The sequence below is a fragment of the Xiphophorus couchianus genome, chromosome 11, assembly GCF_001444195.1.
Source record: "Xiphophorus couchianus chromosome 11, X_couchianus-1.0, whole genome shotgun sequence".
Classification (NCBI taxonomy): Eukaryota; Metazoa; Chordata; class Actinopteri; order Cyprinodontiformes; family Poeciliidae; genus Xiphophorus; species Xiphophorus couchianus.
The window spans coordinates 28,098,991-28,122,437 of NC_040238.1; the positions used below are offsets into that span (position 1 = coordinate 28,098,991).

The 23,447-nt window shown below is 37.2% G+C and overlaps 2 protein-coding genes across 2 annotated transcripts in view; one reads left to right on the forward strand and one right to left on the reverse strand.

Annotated features, from left to right (window-relative positions):
- Positions 1-9,680, reverse strand: part of fat3b (FAT atypical cadherin 3b) — an 80,709-nt gene extending 71,029 nt beyond the window's left edge. The window contains exons 1-6 of the mRNA XM_028031399.1: positions 9,369-9,680; positions 9,188-9,264; positions 7,198-7,284; positions 4,113-7,090; positions 3,541-3,675; positions 3,228-3,429 (exon numbers count right to left, since the gene is read on the reverse strand). Of these exons, the coding sequence (XP_027887200.1) occupies positions 3,228-3,429; positions 3,541-3,675; positions 4,113-7,067 (3,292 nt within the window). The 5' untranslated portion in view covers positions 7,068-7,090; positions 7,198-7,284; positions 9,188-9,264; positions 9,369-9,680. The remainder of the gene's footprint in view (positions 1-3,227; positions 3,430-3,540; positions 3,676-4,112; positions 7,091-7,197; positions 7,285-9,187; positions 9,265-9,368) is intronic.
- A 149-nt stretch (positions 9,681-9,829) lies between these two features.
- chordc1b (cysteine and histidine-rich domain (CHORD) containing 1b) lies at positions 9,830-21,998 on the forward strand. Its single transcript, XM_028031398.1, has 11 exons — positions 9,830-10,018; positions 14,959-15,008; positions 15,093-15,149; positions 15,291-15,451; positions 15,847-15,947; positions 16,269-16,327; positions 18,204-18,274; positions 18,416-18,521; positions 18,698-18,817; positions 18,915-18,977; positions 20,811-21,998. The coding sequence occupies exons 1-11, from the start codon at positions 9,955-9,957 to the stop codon at positions 20,988-20,990; spliced, it is 1,032 nt and encodes a 343-aa protein (XP_027887199.1). The 5' UTR covers positions 9,830-9,954; the 3' UTR covers positions 20,991-21,998.
- Positions 21,999-23,447: the final 1,449 nt, after the last annotated feature.

Consider the following 23,447-nt stretch of genomic DNA (forward strand, 5'->3'; position numbering starts at 1 on the left):
CTTTTCAAAACACATCTCATCGCTGTCAAATAGTCCCGACAGAGCGACAAGGAAAACAGAGCCGGCTCTTTCAAAAGCTCTTTGAACTTTAAAACCGACAGCCACCATTCACCAGATTCAATATGAATCGGACTTGACAGCCTCCATTCTCACCATAAATAACACACTTGAAAGAGTGGACAAAAAAAATTGAAGGGTCACGCCACATTCTCTAATGCAGAAGTTGTGCAGCCCAGCAAGGTTTTACATCCATCCATCAGGTTCATTTACATCCCCATCCATGAGAAACATGTTAGTGACCTGACTATCTAATTAATGCTAGCAAATGATCAATGCCAAAACTGATTGAAAAATATTGTCATCATTTTTCTCTTGAGAAACTGATCTGCATGCAACATGAAAGTACAGCCCATTAATTTTTAATAAATGTGAAATGTATGCTTCTTAAATGTGTCTCCATGTGACTTAACAAGTACTTTATCTTGACTGTGACAAATATGGAGCTTGCAAAGTGCACTAATAGAGGAGCTCCTGACAGATGTCCAATGAGAAATATGGAAGCTTTAGTCCTCCCTGCCCAATGACAAGAATACAAATTTTTGTTTAAAGTTCAGCCAGCTTTGGATATAAGCCAGAAAGGATCCTACATTTCTTTTGATAAAGTGACCATGTTTTTTTCATCAGTGCCTTAATGGACATGGAAGAAACATCTAAATATCAAATAGAGGAATAGAAGGCCTTTATCAGTGGAAAATACTCCAGACAACGAAGGCGTCATGCCCTACATAACGCATCAAAGAGTCTGTTTTGAAACTAAGAGCAGGGCTGATATAAGACATACGGTACAAGAACCTAAACACAAGACCTCATTCCTTCTAATTTTCTCTCTGTTTCATTTATTTATTTCTATCTCTCCCTGTCTAAATCCCCTTTTCTTCATATACTTAGTTTGGCAGTGAGAGCCAGATTCACATGCAGCCAGATCAGGGACTCAATACGGCAGCAAAATGCACCATAGAAGGACAGACTTAAGTGCTGTCCACAGCTGACTTCTTCAGCACAATGAGATAAATCAAATTATACATGTCCTTGTTCAACCTTTTCATTTGACACAAAATGGCTTGGTATTTTTTATGCTTATTATATTAGGAGAGAAAAACAACAAATAACTGCAAGATTAGAAAAAAACATAAAAGAACCTGGAAGGAAGAAAGCTGTATTTTCTTCTGACACTTTTTATGCACTCAAAACTCCCCCCTGCATCCTCTTCCTTCCTCTCTTCACTTTCACTTCCACTCCTCTCTCCTTTTAGTTTCTGCTCTAACAAGCAGTTTGATTTCCCCTGGAAAATCTGCACTCAATAAACGTTCTCACTGTCTGTGATGTTCCTCACTGAGGTTTTAACACCAAAGTGAATGATGACTCCAAGCAGGGTTTCTTCATGTATTCCAACATTGTTTCTTTATGAGCACAAACTAGACAGTAAACATATGAGACTGCATATGTAAATATAGTCGGAAAAAGGATTTGCCTTTGCATTTTTCATGATGTGTTGCTTTTTGAGACTTATTTGCCTACTTCATCCTGGCAGACAGGTTATGCTTAAGTACTTTCTGGATTCAACATACAGTAATCAGACCTTGGTGTGAATTTGTTACAGTTACTTCATGATTTAACAAAGGAAGAACTCATACCTGCATTGAGTGTTAGTGTGGTTTAGCTAGCTTTTTTTCTTAATAGGTAGAGTTATAACCTGAAAAAAACTGCATGTCGTTTTTAGAAAAGTTAACAGAGTCACTCTCTCTGTCCATCTGTTTCACTCTCAACTACAGTCAATAATAATTAGCCCCTTAAATGTCAATACAAGCTTCCAGTGTAGTTTATATACAGTAGCGCAACATGAGGTAAGAGGAAAAGGGCACCAAGAGAAAACACTGTTTGTGCCACTTAATGCATGCAGAAATATTAACAGATACTTATTTTTTCAATTAGTATTGCATTTACTCCTCACACTACTGCTACTGCTTATGCAGAACTTTTGGTCCGCATATGCAGCTTTATAAATCATAGGCTAATTAATTTCATTAATCAGTTCTATGATGTCTGCCAATACGAACTGTCAAATACTTTGAAACTTACAAGTCCTGTGTAGGTGCCATGAAAATGTTAAAACAAGAGAGCAATATATTTTTGTTTTGAAAAAGAAAGAGCCTTTATAGCATGCTAAACTGGATACCATAAATTAAAAATACCAAGCACTGAATAAGTTACATCTAATACATAACATTTCTGTTTTAGGTTTTCGTCTTGCACATTTCAGAGGAGCATGTTAGCAAGCAGAGGACTGACAGACAGCTTTAAATAATAAAGTTACAAATACTTATTTGTACTTATTTAACTTATGTTATTCTCACTTTAGCTATTTTTTTTTTACATTGGCTGTGACAACAGCAAGATTAAAAACCAGCAAATGTATAAAAAGTCTTTTTCATTCCCAGAGTGCTCCACAGTTAAGTAGAACTGAACAAACCCAGTTTAAATGTTTCACCAGCATGGAGAGAGATGCAGAAAAATAGGTCTAAAACCTCCAGTGACATACAGTAGATGCTGTACTGGCAAGATCCTGCAACGATTCTTCATGGAAAAATTATTGCAGTATCTTGCACCTACTGTATTTCAAGTACCTTCTCATTCTGGGTCACGCCTCTTAAATAAGTCACATTTATTTCTCAATACTTAGAAACGGTGGGCTGCTGCGCAGGACACCCTTGATCACTGTTATCTGCACAGCACTAGATCAGTTATATGGTGCTGCCTGAGGCCCAGCGACTGCCGCTACCATGCTGCCATCATTACAGTAATGATCTCCCAGTACACAGCTCCTGTGTGAGGTCACAGCTATACACTCACTATGGCTGTACAACACACTGTCCTAACTTTCTACCCCTAATATGCATTCTTTTTGTTTGTGTTTTTTTTTTTACAAAAGAAACTGGAGGTCACAAGGTTAGGCTGTTTCATCACTTACAAAAAAAAGCACAAAAGTAATGAAAAACTCAAAACGGAACAGCTCTCATACAAATGTGGAACTCATCATTACAGGCTTATGACCTGGTAAGGTTCCCTATTGGCAATTCATTTAGTCATCTGTATTCTAAGCATTGTGCTGCACATTATTGGATTTCCACTTCACATAAATAGGCTTCAAAATTGATCCAGTGTCACACCTGTGTCTTCGTCGATGGTAAAAGTGCCCAGTCCGCTGCCTCCACGGACAGAGTATCTCAAGACGCCGTCTCGTCCCCTGTCATCATCTTTAGCAATGACTGTCAGGACACTTGTTCCTGTGCGAGAGTTCTCCTTTACTGAACCTTTCACAGCAAAGTCAAGGAAGTAGGGGGCATACAAATTTTCATTGACGTCCGCCACCTGAAGAAAAGTGATAGTTGATTTTAATTTGGATGGAAGAAAGTGTGTGGATTTATGTTGTTTGTTTGCTATCAGTGACATAAGCTATTTATGTGCGACTCTTTTACGCACCTCAATCTCCACAAATGTGACACTCCGAAGGCTTGGGATTCCTCTGTCTTCTGCCACAACAGTTAGGTTAAAGAACTGTTTCGTCTCAAAGTCTAGTTCCTTGTTTATCCTCAGCATGCCGGTCATAGCACTGATCTGCACAGAGAAATTTATTGGGCACAGTCATTTTCTTCATCAACTGCCTTTTAAATATTAGAAAATCTTGCACAAAACTATACGTATACATACCTAATAGGGATTTACGGTATGTGTTCTATTTTTATATTTTTATTTTGTGCATAAAAAATAGGTTTTCTGAGACTGAAAGGGATATGAACCAGTTGCAAAATGTGGTGAGATTTCAAGACATTTTTTCTGGGCTACGGAAATTATTAAAATATCTCTTGATTTTGGGCTCACGTTGTAGGGCTTTTTAAAAAATATATGTTTCTCAAATTCACATATGGAAATAGATTTAATTATCATTGATTAATTTCTGCTAATTACATGGGAAACAGTGAAATTTTGCATGTCAATAATTACGTTCTGCTGCACAAAACATTATAGATTATGCGTACTCAGACAAAACCTACCTCAAAAGTGCCATTGAAGTCATTGATCAATGAATATCGGACTTGTCCACCAGGTCCAACATCTGGGTCCTGAGCCTGCACCCAAGTGATCACAGTTCCAGGAGGCAGATCCTCTGGTACCCGGGTAATGTAGCTGCTGGGGATGAAAGCTGGAGAGCAGTCATTGATGTCCTCCACTATTATGCTTAGAGTAGTTACCGATGACCTCTGGGTGCCTCTTTCAGCCTTGTCTCTCACTTCAACCTTCAATATGAATACAGGATGTGCTTCTCTGTCCAGTTGACTTGCAACAAATACACTTCCAGTTTCACTGTCAATACCAAACTGAGGGACACTGGTGAGCATTCTAAAGGAGAACTGTCCATTCTGGCCTATGTCCCTGTCAAAAGCAGTAATTGCAATTACTTCCATGCCGAGGTCTGCGTTTTCTGAAACAATGGCAGAGTAACTGTCTTGATAAAATTGAGGATTATTGTCATTTGCATCCTCAATGATCACTGTAAGCAGTCTCCAGTTGGACATCTGAGGAATTCCCTGATCATAGATGGTAATATTCAGAAAATAGCGATCCTGTCTCTCACGATCCAGTGGTTGCAAAACAGCTATCAGGCCACTCTCCATGTTGATATTGAAGCTGTTCTCTTTGTTACCATCACAAATAGAAAAAAGAACACGACCGTTAAAACCAATGTCAGCATCTCGTGCCCGCACCTGAAAAACGCTGGAACCAGGACTCAGATCCTCTCGCACAAGAATGCTTGTAGGCAGAGCTTCAAACTGTGGAGCTTGTTTGTTTGTAGAGAAAAGGTCTATGTATCTTTCATCAGATCTTGGTTTAGCCATTGCAGATGCCTTGGAGACCATTTTCTCTGCAAGAAACTGGGCTACCCTGGTCTCTTTGCAGGTGAATCCATTGGGTGGCATCCTGCCTCTCACCACTGATATATTAACGAATGTCGGATCGGAGGACATCTCACCATCTGTTGCAGCCACTTTCAGGTTAAATATAGAATTTTTTAAACTGTCTGATGCAAACGATCTTTTCAGTGTCAAAGCCCCCGAGTTAGGATTTAATTCAAAATTGTCTAACTCGTTCCCAGACAGTATCTTGTACCTCACCATTCCAACTTCATCTATATCTATGGCCGACAAAGTAACAATGGTCTGGTTCACTGGAAAATCACGACTTATCATGCCTCTGCAAGAAACCTTCTCAAAAGCAGGCTTATTATCATTAATATTTACCACCCGAATGGTAACATTAACCTCTGTTTCTCTTCTGTAGGGCGAACCCCAGTCAGAAGCTCGCACTGCAAAAATATAAATATCCTCCGAGGACTCAAAGTCCAGATCTCTTGTGATCGTCAGCTCCCCTGTGTCCTGGTCTATACTAAATGGAATAAACTCCTCACCATTGATTGTGTGAGTTACATATCCATTTTCTCCTTTATCACTGTCCACAGCAGACACCACAAGAACAACAGTCCCTATAGGTAAGCTCTCATTAATTGCAATATCATAGGATGGCTTGCTGAATACAGGAGAGTTATCATTTGCATCTTCTATGTTAATTTGAACCCTCACTTGCTGTTGACTGACATAATCAATTACCTCCATCTCCATGAAATCCTGGGATATCTTTGTCAGCTGCCTTATGGTCATAATAATTCCAGTCAAAGGGTTTATATCAAAGTACATTGGATCTGAGTGGCTCCTGAAACTGTAATTGACACTCAGAGGAGCTGGGGATATTTTCACCACCTCCACAATAGTGCCTGGGGGAGCTATTTCACTCACCTTGACTACATAAACATCTTTCTCAAAGTTTGCCAATACTGGGTCTTGCTTTGTAACCACTAACTGAACAACTTGGGTATTGGAAAATTTTGGAGGCATACCTCTGTCTTTGGCCTGGAAAGTTAAGTTGCAGCCATAGGGATATGTTTCCCAGTTGATCAACTCTGAGGATTTAACCCTATATTTATTCCCAAAAGCTAATCTCTCAATGACAAACTGTTCAAAAGGATCTCCCTCAATAATGGAAACCCACTCTATGTCCCCAGATAACCCCTCATCTTTATCCTCCACAGTCAGTACGGCATAGATGAGGTCCTTGTCTATCAAAGACGGAGCAACTGCTACTGCGCTGAGAACAGGAGCAAATTCATTAATCCTATCCACAGTTAAGACTAACCGAGCAGTGCTGCTGACGCCATTATTTCCATAGAGTTTCATTCCTCTGTCAACCACTTGCACCTCCAGTTCAAATTTTTCTCTTTTGTCTATCCTGGGTCGACCTGTGAGGGTTATGACCCCACTGGTTGGATGAACGGCAAAGAGCTCTACTCTGTTCTTGAAGAAGTAGTAGAACTCCCCGTTGGAGCCAATGTCAGCATCTGTAGCTGTTACTCGTCCAATGCTGGTGCCCAGGGGTGCACTTTCAGAAACAACAAATGAATAGAAGGTTGGAGAAAAGAGTGGTCGGAGGTCATTTGTGTCCAAGACCTTGATAAATATAGTGACCAAGGTCTGCAGACCAATATGGGCAGATGCCTTGACTGTCAGAGTGTAATTGTCCTGTACCTCCCGATTCAGCGTGGCACCGTTGCCTCCTTTAGTGCTTATACGTAAAAAACAAAAATCTCCCATTACAAACTCCTCAGCTTGAAAGATGCCATCGGTGTCTCCAGACTCAATTGAATATTTCAAGTCTAAAGGCCAGGATGGCACAAGAGTGATGCCCATTTTCACCTCACTTCTGATATAGGTTCTTACTGCTGAGTTCTCAAAGATTGTAGCATTATAGGATGGCTGGGTGAAGAGCAACAAGCCTCTAGGTGTGGATGAAAACTGGGCTTGGATGTTGGGTAAACAGAGGAATATGCATAAAACAAAACAAAAGAAAAGAAAAAAAGTGGGTAGAGGAAGCATATTTCCCCACAGATTAAGCTTCATCAATATTCCATCATTGAGACATCCTGTTAAAGAAAGAAAATGACAAAGAACAGACCTGAATTTAGTTGATAAATGTTTAAGATATGTCTACGCAAAAGATTTGAAAAGTCATTATAGGATAAAAACTTACAAAGACATTTCAGGAGTACAGATGTTTCCTCTTTTAATGACAGCGCAGCTGGCCGTACAACAGTGGCTTGCATTTTGACACCGACTTCTGAAAATGATAAAATGAGATCTCTTTAGGCAACAAATAAAAAACCCAGCTTAAGTTATGGGTTTGTTTCTGGTATGAAAATACCATGGTATTAAAATAATATAAGTTTGAACATGCTCATTTTCATTGCTGTCAAATGCAGTCCTTTTACTGAGATGCAAGAAGAACTGCCAAACACCAGAGTTTTTGTTTGGCTACTTGAGGGGTAGTGCAGCATTGCCCCTCCCCTACATGTTGCTGTGTCAGCTGAGAAGGCTACAATATATTTATTACTTGTGACTACTGTGTCATTGTTTCTGAAACCATGCTTATGGTTTAAAATTCCTATAATGTCATGCCATAAAAGGTGGGGTTTTTCTAGCTGTCTAAAGAATGAGGTAATGCAGACGTGTTCGTCCCCCACGTGTTGCTGCTCAGGCCAAACTGGTGGAGAAAAGGCTAATACAATATAGAAAGTCATGGTCAGCTGAAAATATTTTCATCTTGGGAAAACATGGACACTACATTGCTGGGAAAAAAGTGTTTGTCCAATTTTTTCTGTTTTTGCTTTCTCATCACATGTAAATATTTCAGATTATCAAACTAATTTTAATCTCAGTCATAATTAGATAACAAAAACATTTACAGTATTTGAAACTAAAATTTTCCTTAGTAAGGTAAAAAAAAAAAAAAGCTACTCAATTCAACCAGGTCCTAAGTGGAAAAAAAAATTTTTGGCTAATAGGCAATGACTCTCTTTTATATCTGTGGTGGCATTTTGGTCCACTCTTTTTTGCCAAATTGTTTAAATTCCGTCACAATTTAAACAATTTGGCAAAGAAAGAAATTTTAAGAATGAACAGCTTGTTTTAGGTCATGTCACAGGATCACAATCAAATCTCAATTTTGATTGAGATGTTCCTTTTGTGTTTTTAAGCATTCAGAGGTGCTGCTGTGTTTTGGCTCATTGTCCTCCTTCACAATCTAAGTGTGTGTTAGAGAGCTGTTCCATCAATTACAGCAAATCGTCCAGGTCCAAAAAATGAAAAGCAACCCATAATACCAACACAAATGAAGGGATTTCTTAATTTTGCGGGTTCAGGCAGTAACAACTGCAGGGTGTGGCCAGTGAAATTGAATCACAAATGTGGAAGTTACTCCATGATCTAGATGGATTCATATTGTGTACTTAAAGGGTCAGGTTGGTTTGTGATATACCTTTTTTGCCCCTAATAAATAGGTTTCTTTAAATCCTTCTTTTTGCATTTACATGTTAAGACATGTCTGTTTTAACATTTTACTGAAAATCTGGAACTTAAGTGTGAAAAAAGAAAAATCAAAAGAAATCTGAAGAAAAAGGGACACTTTTTTTTTACTATGAGCAATTTTATATGATTTATTGTTGTTTAAAATCATTTAATAAAAACTGTGATACCATGAAAGAATTATCATGCCCTGAGAATCACTGACCCAGGCCCACCCTCCATGTTAACAGAAAATAAAGCTTTTTTAAAATAAAAAAAAGCTTTATTTTTTGTCAAAAAGCAAAAAAATAAAGCTTTCAGAAACGATTGTTGTAACCTTAAAATTTCTTTTTAGTCTTTGTAATTAAGACGAGACAAAAGTCACCCTATTTAGGAATTGAATCTGCCAGGTATTGTTGTAACAGATTCATTTTGACAGATTCATTCATATCACTTTATTGCAAAACCAAGAAAAAAAATGAATATGTTGTATTGCATTTTATGGATATTTTAACATATGTTTTAAAATACTGCTGAGATTCCATATATTTTTTTAGTTTATTATTAAAGAGAGAAAGGAGTAATTACACACGACTCTGATTAATTGTGTTGCACTGACATTACATCAATCCCAAAACCAGCTTAGACCTTAGACCCATAATTTAATGACAGAAACCTACCACTGAGAGACGGTCCCAGCAGATGTTTGGGGGACACTTATCGTCTCCAATTCTGATGCGGCTCCAGCAAAGCTCGCCTTCGTGCAAAAATCCATGAGTTTATGGCAGTTTCAAGCGACAGCATGCCGCTCCAGTTGCGATACTCTGTGTAGATGTGATCACAAATTGCAAAGTGTCCTACCTTTTGACGAAACAGATGTGGTCAGTGAAAGTAAATCCGTTTCCATGCTCCTTGACCGTTAAAATTAGAAAAAGAGTAATAAAGCGATGCAAAACGCGCAAAACCAGACGAGCGCGACAACAGATCAAAAATCATTTGCAACCAATTTTTCCAACAGGAGGCTGGCTGCTAGAATGCAGCCGTCCTCGTAAAACTAAACAAATATTGCCCTAGTTGCATGCACCTGACTGATGGACCCCGGGGTGCAGAGGGCTGTGTGCAATGGTAAATTGACCTTATAGCAGTCATAGATCGTTTGCTGCAAGGTTAGAGTCCGTGGCCACCGTGGTGCCATGGAGCTGTATCGCAAGTTTCAAAGCGGCCAGCATCAGTTGACGCTGATGTGGGACCACGCTCTCCGGATGGAGCTAGGTGGAGGGCGGTCTCCGAGTTTTGCCGAGTATAGCCGACAACAGCCGGAAGTGAGAGCAGGGAAACGGCACACAGGCAGCTAAGCGGCAGCAGCGGCACAGCTCTCTGCATCTTTCACACGGCCGCCCAAGTTAGAAGTCTTGGTCACCGTTTAAAACTTGCTGCTAACATCACCATGTCTGTCTTGTGTTATAATAAGGGATGCGGACAGCGGTTTGATCCAGAGAACAACCAAGACGGTGAGTCGTGCTTTCAGTTAGTTAGCAGTGTCACGGAGGTTGAGAGAATATTAGCAAGCTAACCTCTGATCATCTGGAAATTTCTACAACGAGCAGGCCTATTGGGCTCATGTAAGCTAACTTCATGTTAGGTGTTGGTACTTCTTTCTTTAAACCTACAACTACAAACTACCGTTCCCCGGAACAAGCTTTGTGTTGTTTAATGCTAGCATGAACCTTGATGCTAGTTAGGTTTATAAGCAAGTTAACATGGTACTTAACTGGACCAACGTGGGGCTTGCAGAGCTGAAAGTTTCATGAACCCGTAAGCCTACACTTTTATTACACGCGAGGCATCGTTTGTATATTTCATCAAAACCAGAACAATACTGGTGTGTTAGCATTGTTAGCTCTCATTGGTGGGTTTAAAAGTAAAAAGGTTTTTCTTCTGACCTCTCGACAAACGGCTTCTTTCGGTGTAAATCGGACAACCTATCAGCCTTTGATCAGCACTCTTTTGAGGGATTCATAAAACAAACTTGTTTCCGTTCTTTAAATTAATCAAAACTCAGAAGTCCAACTAATTCGATCCGGAAACTATAAAAACACGTTTGTTTGTTTGTTTTTAATGAAAAGTGAAAAGTCAGACGTAAGGTTAGACCCGTATTTCCATAAAAACCTGTGATCCCTTAAATTGTCTGTTGGATTAAATTCTTTTACCTTTAACAAGAAACCTGTAGCATTTTTTATTCATTCACGGTCAATGTGTATTACATTTCATTGACTTAAATCTCAGTTTACAATAATATGGGCTAAATCCAAGTAAAACAACAAAATGCAGCCATAAAACCTACTCGAAGTATAGGATACTCAAGAAGTCTGCAATGTGTTTGTCTGGTGTGAAATTAACTAGTCTAAGTTTGTTTCATCCTGCTAAAACTGAATTAGTTGATGTTAATAGTTCAGAAAACATGGTGGACTAAATTTACTCCTAATATGAACTAGTTCACATTTATTTGTCAATATTTTTATTAAATAAATTCTTTAATAATGTATAGTTCATAACACAGCGTGTCAATTTGCATATTGAATATGTAACTAACTGCCTGGTATTTGCAACCTAGCCTTTGTCAATTGTTTACATCTGTTTAATTTTGATCTATAAGGAGGTATGGTCAAGGTTTCATAAAGCATATATTTCTTTCCACAATAAAAACAAGTGAAAGAGTTTGATAGACTTTTCTAATAAGACTTCATTTTTAACTGTAGCTATGAGGTTGGTGTTCCTCTTTGATAACAATCCTACTTTAACAATGTTTAAAGTACATCAGCTAAAAAAAATTGTGGATTATATAAATTATAGTAAAGATTTTCAGCTTCTGTTCATCTGTAATTAACTCTGCAGTAGTGAAACCTTGGAAAATGACAGAATGTATTTACAATTATGCTGGTACTTTATTCCCTTGCTTACATAATCACAATAGCACTGCAGTCACCAAGTACTTACCTTCAAGGATAAATGTTACAACTCTTTTCTACACAATGAAGTAAAGGTTTATCAGTTTACAATTTTCATTTACTCATAGTAGAGTCCCATTTAATAACATCAGGGAGTCCTATACTCAGGACAAGTATCTCATGTTAAAAGTTGCATTGAGTCCAAAGTTCTCAAGAAAGCTTAAGTCACCTATGTTGATGTATAACACTGTAGTTATCATGTATGCTAACTAAAATTGTAACTAAGGATCTGTTGAGAAGCAGTGCAGATAAAGGCATCTGTTAGCCTTTATCTGGAGTAATTTGACTCCAGATAAATAAGACTATTTTGTTAAAACATGAATCTTTGTTATATTTGTAATGTAATTGTTTCAATATTATTAGTAATTGTTTGTTCTTCCAAATACAAACATATTAGTCTTATTATCAATCAGATCAAATTCTGAGAAATCAGATGTTCTGCTATAGGAGGGCTCTCCCATGGCAGAGCCCTCATCAATTCTTCAACTTCCTGTTCATTAAACACATCAAAACAAAAAATTAAACTAGGAACTCTCAGCTTTCTCAGGTTATAAACACACCGTCCCACAACATATATATTTATTTTGTGGTAAAAGGCGACACTATTTGTCTCTTTTAGATGTTAATTTTTGGGGGGGAGACTGAAGTAGCAGCTCAAGAAAATCAGAAATTGACATCATCCAGGAAAGACTTGATCAGTGCGTACGTGTCTTTTTTTTTCACTTTGCAGCATCTTTTAAATACATAGCTCAAACCTAATTGTCATGTAATTGGTGACTTCTTTATTTTCAAAACTTTTTATGAAGCCTGTTTTCCCTCCTCTCAAGGAGGCATAACTGGAAGGGGATAGAAAGTCTCAGAAACTTCTAAATGAACAAATAAGCTGCGTGCTTTGTAATCCCTTTAAATATAACCAAAGGGGCTTATACCTGAAAGTTTTATTTCAAATCTTCACTTTTGGCTGCCTGCAGTTAAACCATAATCTGTGAAAATTGAGAGTACTCTGCCCACTAACTCAGAGTTTGCAGCACAGATTCACCTCCAGTTTTTAGTGTAACAATAGATCACTGGTTCTCAAACTTTTTTCAGTGATGTACCCCCTTAAAAATATATTTTTAGTCAAGTACCCCCTGACACGGGCAAAACATTTTTGGAATTAAAAAGAGGTACAGTGCTGTAAAATCACTGTCTGATTTATTAAAGTCAAACAACTTATATCAGTGAACCTGACAAATACATCCATATTGCAAACATTGCATGGTTAAACAAAAAAGAAAAACAGAAGACGGTGACCACCAGGAAGGTATAAAACCAGTCAAACCGTTTTATTTTAAAGGATATTGAAACTAAATACTGAATATAAAATTCAGTGCATGAACACACATTTATATTTTATCGAACTTTTTACAAAATAATTTTTCCCAAGACTTATTATGAGGAGCCTACTGATTTTTTAAAGATATTTTGAAAAGCTTCACGTACCCCCTGCAGTACCTCCACGTACCCCCAGGGGTACACGTACCCCCATTTGAGAACCACTGCAATAGATCATATGGGCGATGACAGTTCAGATATCACCAGAATAAAAAAAAAACTGAAGAGAAATGTCTGATATGTTTAATTTTATTAAATTTATGACCTTGAAATAAAACAAGTTATAGATGTTTTTTTATTATGGTGCTACTTTGGAGTATAACAGTTGTAACACCCCAAATGTTTTAGATTTCTTATTTTCCTGCATTTAGAGGGATCTCATGATCGTTGAATGATTTCTTTTTTTCTTCAGTTGAAAAACATACAAAAACTGCTGAGGAGAAAATGTGATTGAATATCCCTCCATTATTTAATATAAGGGGAAGTTTGTTTATTATGCTATTGTTTATGTGAAGACACAGAGCGAGAGGCTTTTGAACTACTAAGGATGTTGTCTTTAGCTCCCATAGCAGAGCCCTCACCAGTTCTTCAACTCCCCTAGAATCGTCTTCTTCTGTCTTCAAGCAATCCAATATGTGTACTGCCAAGACACTTGAAGCTAGAGTCAAAGTCTAATTTCCATTTTAATAGGATGTCTCTTTATCATAACAGTAGAGTATATTATAATTACCTTTAGGGATATCTAAGTGGTGTATCTATGGCAATAGCACGGAAGAGGCACTGCTCAGGCGGAACTGCATGGAAAGTGATTTATCACCTGTTCTCCCTACCAACGTGATTTTTTTTTCTTTTATTATTCATTTACCGCACAGTGATTTGTTGTTGGGGGCTCTTCATACTAGAGTACACACTAGCATAAGGTACATTTTCCTGTTAGGATTGATGTGCTATGTTTGAGATTTCCTATTTCAGAATGAAATAAGCTGAATTTTCTTTGGGATGTTTTGACAAAATTCATGCTGCACTGTTTTATTTTATTTTTGCACAATGTGAGGTTTAATCCTTTGCTGAAGTCTTACAAATTTTCCACATGACAGAACATAATATGACATGAGTCTAGAATGTAGCTCTGAGAAAATCCAAGATGTGGTCTTACCCAGATTTTTGATGAACTAAACAGAGTTGCAACTGGTTTGTTTTGTTGCTTCACTTTTTAGTAGCAGACTGAGCCGTCAGCTAATTTCATATTTTCTGATGTTAATTCGTACCACACTGAAACACAATGTTTTGTGATAAGGGTGCGGAATGTTTCCAACTTTGCACCTTTGAAGCACATTTCGACATGAGAGCTCAGACCGACACAACACCATCATCGGACTGCCAGTGTCAGTGAATTTAAATTTAAACAGACAGTGTCATATTATGTTGTCTAGGAGGTTTACTACTTTGTTGTTGCAGATACAGGAGCTTCACTGACCTTTTAAAGTTGCTTTCAAACATCAGTATCACCTGTAGCGTTAGCATAGCTGGCATGTGGCATTATTGCTCAGCATTACACATACTGCAGTTCTGCTGCTGGATGAATTGGCATAATTTGGGAAAATGCAAATAGCTCAGTTTTGATGCAAGTGTCTTTGAATAACTATATGTTTTATTGATTATAATTTATAAAATCAGTTATTTAGAAATCCCTACTGGAGGTGCACCAAGAAATTGTTTGACCAGAACATTTTTAGCTTGACCTGCCATTACTGTCAGACTCCTTTAAATCAGATATCTTTTCAATTATCTTACAAGATAATTGAAAGATTATCTTTTCAGATAATCTTTATTATAGAGATGTAACATTGTATACAGACAGGCAGACTTTTATGCATGAACATATACATGCAGTTATTGAACAACTCAATAACTATAATAGTTATTGAGTTAACTCAATAACTGTAATAGTTATTGAGTTGTTCAGTGAGTTCCCATTATTGATTTGTTCAATTTTTAGAGCATTGATTAAATTCATACCCATATTTTTGTACAGCTTTAATCAACGCTGTGTTTTTTTGTTTGCATAGATGCCTGTACCCATCACCCAGGAGTCCCAGTGTTCCACGATGCTTTGAAGGTATTGTCCCTGAAAGCATACTGATAGCTTGTACTTTGTTCAAACATTCTGGTCTAATTTAATGTTTTGGTAACTTCTTTTCAGGGATGGTCCTGCTGCAAGAGAAGAACTACCGACTTCTCAGACTTCCTCAGCATCGCTGTAAGTTTTTTGTTTTATTTCATCCATTTTCCCCAGTAGTTTTGTTGTTGAGCAGATATTGACTACCGCCTTCTTTTTTTGGCCCCATTGGCCTTGTGGAGCACTTTTTATGAGTTCAATACAGTGACTTTCTTCTCACAGGGCTGCACAAAGGGACCCCACAATAAAGAGAAGCCTCCTGAGCCGGTGAAACCAGACGTGAAAACATCGGGAGAAAAAAAGGAGTTGGAGGCCCAAAAACCAAAGTTTAATGAGTACATCATCTCTGCACCGAAACCCCAGGAGGCGATACACAGGCCAAGGTTGGTTTTTGCAAGAGCTTTTTTCCTAAGTCAGTGAAAGAGAAGTATAAATATCCAAACTAAACACAAAAATACACCTAGTAAAAGTTTAAATTCGGGGTGTTTGTTATTTAATATTTGAACAGTGGAAAATGGGGCAGAGATGTGCTTTTTGCATTCATTGTTGCTTTGGGACATTGTGCTGAATATTTATGCTTTCAGGTCTGCAGACTGTTCTGTATTGTAAATTTTACTTGTTTAGTTCCAAACCTCAGCGAGACTAGGTTGTTTTGTCTTTGAAGCAGCATTTAAAAAGGCAACACTGGCAAAACAATTACGATTTAATACTGCCATGATGACTGTTTAAACTTCATAAAAGCCTATTTTTTTTCCTGAGATATTTATTTTTCTTACAGTCCCGATGAGCCGATGGTGAGACTGCAGCACAAAGTTTCTTCCTCTCTAAAGCAGGCGTTGGAGAAACTGAAAGTATCCGAAAATATATCAGAGACAAAAGGTGGGAAACAGATTTTGATTTTCTTTTTCCGTCTACTCCTCTTTCTTATCTTTGCTGAATATATTTTCGTCATCCAGTACTTACAAGATCATCTGAACAGTGCTTGTGACAGCAGATGTGAAGGTCATGTTAAAAGTAGAACTTAATGGATGACCACTGGGAATTTCCCATCATCTGTGTCATTCACGTCATGATATTCGAGTTAAAGATGACAGTTAGAGGGCAGCACATCAAAACTGATGATACATTTTTTAAATCTTGTCATGTGCATGATTTTTCTTTCTCTCTTTTTTTCTTCTCTCTGGATGTTTTACTGTCTAGAGGAAGATGGCGATGAGATCAAAATCGGAACATCATGTAAAAATGGAGGATGTACAAAAGTAAGTGAATCTTTGGTGTTTTGTAGTAAACTGTGGCACTTTTAACTGTAGCACTTTTATCTTGGGAAATCAGTTAAATGGTGAGTTCAGTTTATTTATATAGAGCCATTTCACAAAAAGAAAAATCATTTCAGTTCAATCACAGATGCAATGATCCCATATGAAATCAAACAGTACAGTAAGTTTAGTTAATTATTCAAAGTAGTTTAGAAAGTTTCTAATGAAACCCAGCAGATTGCATCGAGTCAGTGACTTGCAGCATTCACTCCTCCTGGACTAGCATTGTCATTGACTTTACAGCAATCCCTCACAATTTTCTCGCATACAAAAACACATGCTCATGTGTAATTACAGCAAAAAAATCACCATAATCTCAGCTTATTGTTTGACATTACACCACCCTCCAACCCCCCTTAAGAAAAGTTAGTACTCAGGGGTAATTTAAGCTCCATATTTTCTACAGGGTGGATGGAAAGCAAAGTTTTTCATTCAAGCTAATCAGACCTGTCAGAGCAGAAACCCCAAGATCAGAACAGGAATTTTGAGGAAAATTTACATTGACATGTTTGGTAGCCTGTCTGATTTACATAATTATACTTGAACTGATTTTGTATACCTACTCTCATCGGCTTCTTGCTTCTAAGCGGTAATGAATGAGGGTTCGATGTGAATCTAAATTAGTCTTCTTTCATCTGTTTTTATTTGTTTTTGCGTACAAATATTATTGTGACTTCCAGAGTTCCTACACAGTAAAGAACAGAATAGAATGGAGCTTATTGTTACTACACATAGTATGATAAAATGAGAGGTTTCCTTAAGTTTCACAGTTAAACTTACAAGAACAAAAACAGCACAACAGTACAATATAAAGTCACTGAGGATGATAACAAATGAACCAATTATAGAAAATGTATGTGCATGCTTTATTTGAAGTTGGTTGCCCTTTGAACAGAAAACATGCTGTTGAGTTAATAGAGCTGACAGGAATGTTCTTGTTTTTTATGTCTAAAATTCATCCATTTATTAATGTTTATCCAGTTATATGTTTACCTATGCATACATTCATTTCTTTATCCATATATCCCCCTTACTATCATCTCTCCCTACGCACTCTATTTGTTGTTGTTTCAGCATTCGTCTTCAAAGCCGATTCACTGTAGAAATATCCTCCATTAATTCCTAGTAAACTTTTGTATATACTCCTTAGAAACTGACTAAAAAGCACTGAGAATTGTGAAAAGTTTAGTGTAGGAAAGTAATTAATTTTGACATGGAAAAGTAATTAATTTTGACATAAAAGATGAGTAGGAACCCTCGATATCGCTCATTACCATAATAGTCACTAGTTCTTATGCTTTCAGCAGCAGCAGAATTGACTAAGTTCTTCTTCGTCGTATGCTTTTCTGTAGGGATGCACCAATGGATCAGCCCAGATTTCCTTAATTTTGGGAGATCAGTGATCGGCCAATACTTGCATGTTAAGCCGATCTTATCCCCTAACCTTATCTACCTCAGCAGAGGTCTAAAAATCAACCAGTGTCCTCTATTGCTTTGCTTTGAGAGAGGTTTCACTGACAGTCCCGCCCACCAGGTCATGTCTGCACATCCGCAGTTAATTCTCCCCACTGTTGCAAACTCAGTGACTTTCATGCTATAATTAGCAACATTTCAGACAAAAAATCGGTATCGGCCAAAATCGGAATTGGTAGATCAGGCTTTTTAAAGATTGGTGATTGCAATTGTCCAGGAATCGGTGCACCCTTACTTTTATCAACAAAATAAATACTGGATCAAAAACAAAAAGGGATTTTATGACTGGATAAAACATTATCAATAATAGTTTTTTAAAAAATCTCATTTTTGTTTTTAACCTCAGATTTTTGAGGGACCTTCAAGTGACTCAGACGTGTGCTCATTCCACTCTGGAGTCCCCATCTTCCATGAAGGGTTGGTATAAATGCTAATGTTAAGCATATACTCCTTATAAAATATAAAATTCATCCCACACCATTATTTATTGACATTTATCAGTCGCCTTTCTCTTCTGGCAACTGTAAAAGAATAATTGCTTCTCTCCTGCTTCTCCAGGATGAAATACTGGAGCTGCTGTAAAAGGAAAACCTCTGACTTTAACACCTTCCTGTCTCAGGAGGGCTGCACAAAGGGAGCACATCTATGGAGGAAAAAAGATGTGGTATGTGTGCCAGCTTGACAGCAATTGATCATTTTGTGGTGCAAGTCTATGAGGAGGCTTGGCTGGAACTCCATCTAGTGGTTTCTGGAAAGCGGTTTCACAATGAAGACATTGCTTTGCAGCAGAGGTGGACAAGTTGACTGATGTGCTGGGCTTTAACTGGATTATCTTTGTAGGGGAAGAAGGTGGTCCCCTGCCGGTTCGACTGGCACCAGACAGGGACACAGGTCATCATTTCTATATATGCCAAAAATGCCGTTCCTGAGCTAAGCTACGTGGATGCCAACAGCACTACAGTGAGAGGCTGACTACACTCTGATTATTTCTGTGCTTTTCTGAACTGCTTAGAGTTTAAATTACTTATTTAAGATTCAATTTCATTTTTTTCTCTAGCTCAACATCCACATTATATTTGATGGCGAGAAGGAATTTCAACAGGATATCAGCTTGTGGGGAGTAAGTACAGTAATACCACAGTAAAATAAACCTTTAATGATTTATGTGTGCTGTGCATGGACCATTTTCTAAGGATTTGACAGTACACTGGAGACATTAACAAAAACTGGCTTTTATATTGAAAATAAATATTTAAGTTTTTAATATTTTAATGTTAACAGTCAGAGGAGTTAAGTCTAAATAGAGAGATAAATTCAAAACCAGATGTTTAAAGCCATAAACTATAGATTATCTTAAATGAGGGTGGAAAGACAATTGATAGTTATATTTTATGTGCAATACAAACTGATTTGTTAATGTTGTACAACACTTCGATGGTTTACAAATTATCATTTTAAATTATTGTACAGTTGCTCTGTGAAAAGTTGGGGTTGACACATTTAAAACTTTACACCTTCTCTTATTTTTCAGTCGCATACATACTTTAAATACAGTAGTACTCATAGGGTTGGTAAAATAGCCTGTTACTTTAGGCAAAAAACAGGTAGTTACTCATTTACACAACAAACTAGTAGTGATGGTGTAAGGACAAACATCAACGGCACATTCAGCTTGTGTGCAAATCATTTTCTAACCAAGTAGCTAGCGTTCTTACACCGTTCCAGCTCATAGTCTGTTCACAACCACTTTCTTCATTAAAATGAATGAGCTAAACCACCTCATCAAAATGTCATTTGTGCATCATATTTCATTTGTATAATGATTTCATAAAATGCTTCCTGTTGATGTAAAATCAACAATCCTACAGTTGTGCCAAAAAAAGCTATTTCTGTGCAGTCAGCACTTCCAATTATATAAGGAAAACTTGTGCTGGTTGTGCTTTAACGTTGGCATTATGTGAGAATTTGGTATACCTTACTGACATGAATGAATTCCATGTCAATAATAGTTTAAATAGGACAGTCCTGATCAATATGTCGGCTCCAGTGGAACTGCTTCTATTGCTTGGAACCTCGGTGGGTCAGCAGCTGCATGGGGACAGGGCAACCATAGCCTCAAGCACAGTTACAAACGGGTTGCCGTGGGAGACCTAAAGCAACCGATTAGCCGGGTGTTATCTTGTGTCATCTCATTTTCTAAAAAACGTTTCACACTGTGCTACTTAGAATATGTTCTTCTTCACAAAATCTAAGCATAACCAAAGAACCGTAGGTGCGTACATAAAATAAATCATCATAGAAAGTAAAGGTATGTACTACTTTTCTTTTCTACATTGACTCATGACCTTAGTAATATGTATGGTCCATGAAAATTTTATAAATACTTAACACATTATTTGTTACCAGATTAAGTTACAGACCAAAACACACATAATTATCCTATCAGGTTATGCAAAGCTTGCATGGAGTGTATGAGTTGGTGAGAATTTTGAACCCTGTTTTTCCGTTGGTGAGAATTTTGTGTTTGTGGTATCTTTTGAAATATATTACATAGAAATATATCATTTTAATTTGTTAAAAACAAGTTATCTTGAATTAATTTCCCTGCTCATTGTATCCATTTAAGTGAGACATCAGTCGGTGAAGACAGTTTATATAAATTGATTAGTTGTCTCTGGAAACATTTATTAGTTTCCAGTTGGACTATGTTTTCTGAGCTTGCATCATTTTTTCATCATTTCTTTCATTGCTAAGGGCTCCTGGGCACATGCCCATTTAATGTTGGAAAATCCTTAAAGTACACAAATGTAATCCTGCTTGATTTAGAAAGTCTTACTTTAGTGAAGTTTTTGGCTCTTACTAAAACAAAAAAAAAAAAAACAACACAAAAGTGTGTTCATAAACTATTTTAATTGCTGTTAAACAAGTTGCTCTTTCTATCTCACCTTTCCAGGTTATAGATGTGACCAAAAGCATGGTAAATATGATGGCGGCCAAGATAGAAGTTGCCATGAAGAAGGCGGAGCCAATGTCCTGGGCTCGTCTAGACCTGCCACCTCCCATCACCCCACCCAAGGAGAACGACGAAAAGAAAGAAGAGGGTGATAGTGAGGATGAGGACGGAGACGAATGATGACATGTTTCTGTCTAGCTTAGTCAAAGGCAGGAAAGGCATATTTTAACTTATTTACCTCTTTAAAGAATGGCCTCTTTTGCAGTTATAGCATTCTTTTATTTCTCTGACATTCACAGCAATTTTTCCCCTTATCTATCTTCATTATCAGAATTACTTATGGACTTTTTCTGAAATATTGGAGTTTATTAAAAGCTTGAGTGCTAAGTATATCTTACAAATATTTTTTCGTGGACAAATGTAGACTTTAATCCAGTGAGGTAACAACTTACCTGTGTATTTGCGCTGACGTTATCTTTAAAAACAACTTGACGGAGATGACGGGGCCGCTCATATTGAATCATAATAGTTGTGACCATTTCTCTACAACGGTGGGTAAAAGATGGTTCAAAATTACATTACAAAATTACATTGTCTCATAATTGAGAAATTGGAAGTTACGCACTTCCAGCTGTGTAATGTTTTGGCATTCCATCCTTTGGTTTCAATTATTAGATAAATTATTAAATATTTTTTTATATTTTCTGTTAATGTCCTAAGAAATTTAGGCTGTCTGCGTGATGAAGAGATGTTCTATTAAATTTGAGTCCTCCAGGTATCTATATGTGTTTAAAATGGAATATATTTTAACAAACATCATTAAAAATATTAGCTCTTCAGATTTTGCTTTGCCTTTGTTCCAGTGGAAACAAAGGTTTGCTCTAGACTGTTTTTTACATTATATTCTGCATTTATTTTGTACACTTTTGCTTTGAGTGACTATTTCTTCTGACTACAACACACTGCGGTTTTAATGGAAATGTACTGTAACATTTGACTATGCCAAATGAATACTAAGTATTTTGAGCAAAATACTGTATTATTGAAATGATACACTAGACAGCATGTGTCTATGTTTAGAATGTTTGACATTTATTTGGCTTAATGAGACCATGATAAGAGGTACATTAGGAAACAGGTTTATTCCACCCCCTGCAAAAAAATAAATTTGTGTTCAGCAAATTCAAAGATGAGTGTTGGTGTTTGTTTATATATAAAAAAACAGTCTGAATATTCTACAATAGATTTTTCCAATCTTTCTCTATCAACTATATTGACATTGTGATAGGATAGAAAACACAAATTAAATTGCAATGTGAAGTTAAAAGTCAAAACCCTGTAATTTTCAAAATTAGAAACTAGGTACTGAAAACTTACTGTACAGTACTAAAGTAGAAAAGTTGAAAAATGTTAAATCGTACTGTGTGCCTGGAAAAGACATAATTCGACTCCTATTTTAAGAGGCCAGCAATACCTATCACATCTTTTTATGCTAACAGGCTGTGTGAAACCGGTGTAGCTCCATGGTCAGAAATGTTTCCGATCCATATACAGTCTCCATGGTAACCAGCTGACCAATGAACTGTCACAGTGTCTTTTACTATTATTACTGAATCACATATTCACCACAGCAGCAAGATTTACTATCGCTATCCAGTTTATCAAGTGCTTAGTATACTTCCTAAACCAATTAAACTTGGTTAAACAAGTATACTTGGTGGAGAATCAACCAGTCATGTGACAGCAAGCTCTCTTCACTTTGGGTTTATGTTTGATAATTAGGTCTTTTTTTCTGTTTTTTGGGAAATTTAAAAAAAAAAAATCTCGAAACCTATGTGCTACAGCAGCAGAAGACCATGCTAAATACGGACAAAACATGAATCATTAACAGATTTGGTGGAAGCACGGATCCCTCAGAACATATCTGAAATTTTCAGATTTATAGTGGTTTAATGGTATGGACATAATTTGACTCTTTAACTGATTTATAATTACTTTTGCCTGCTGAATTTTTCTGCGCATCATGTCCATTGCTTTATGACCCAGTGGGCTCCTTCCAGCAGAATAGTGCATGGTTCATTGCAAGTCCTCTGCACAACTAGATCAGACTGAATAGGTGATTCAGCTGCGTTGGAGTCGGGGCACATGGAAAACATCGACTTTACGTCCCATCAGTCAGAGTTTTAAAAGTTAAATTGCTTGTTCTGCAGAATGAGAGCTGATCAGCACCGAAAACACTGACATTAAACCTAGTTTTCAGGGATGCTATGAAATAAAAATCCATATCTTCTATTGACAATAGAAGATATTCTATATTCTGACAACATTCTATTGCTATTCTATTAGCAATGGAATGAATGGACTGGGGTTACACACCAAGTATATTATCTTACTTGGTGTGTAACCCCATGCACCCATCAGGGACTCTGAGAATTGATTATTATTCTTGAGGCAATCTGTACCAACCCAACATTCTGGCATCCTCTCCTTGTCTAATGCAGAATTATGTTTATCGCTGAAGAGTGCTTTCATCCATAGTCTGTAACTCTTTGCTCTGGGGCTCTGTTTTCTTGTTTTGCTCTTTTCAAATTGCGGTTTACATTAAGCTGTTTTTTATGTAAATCCCATTTACTGCAA

Bases quoted from the DNA above. Each gene is read 5' to 3' on its own strand.
- chordc1b (XM_028031398.1), top strand. From the start codon at position 9,955: ATGTCTGTCTTGTGTTATAATAAGGGATGCGGACAGCGGTTTGATCCA. The intron at 15,150-15,290 runs GTAAGTTTTTTG...TTCTTCTCACAG, and splicing joins CAGACTTCCTCAGCATCGCT to GGCTGCACAAAGGGACCCCA. The intron at 18,978-20,810 runs GTAAGTACAGTA...TCACCTTTCCAG, and splicing joins AGGATATCAGCTTGTGGGGA to GTTATAGATGTGACCAAAAG.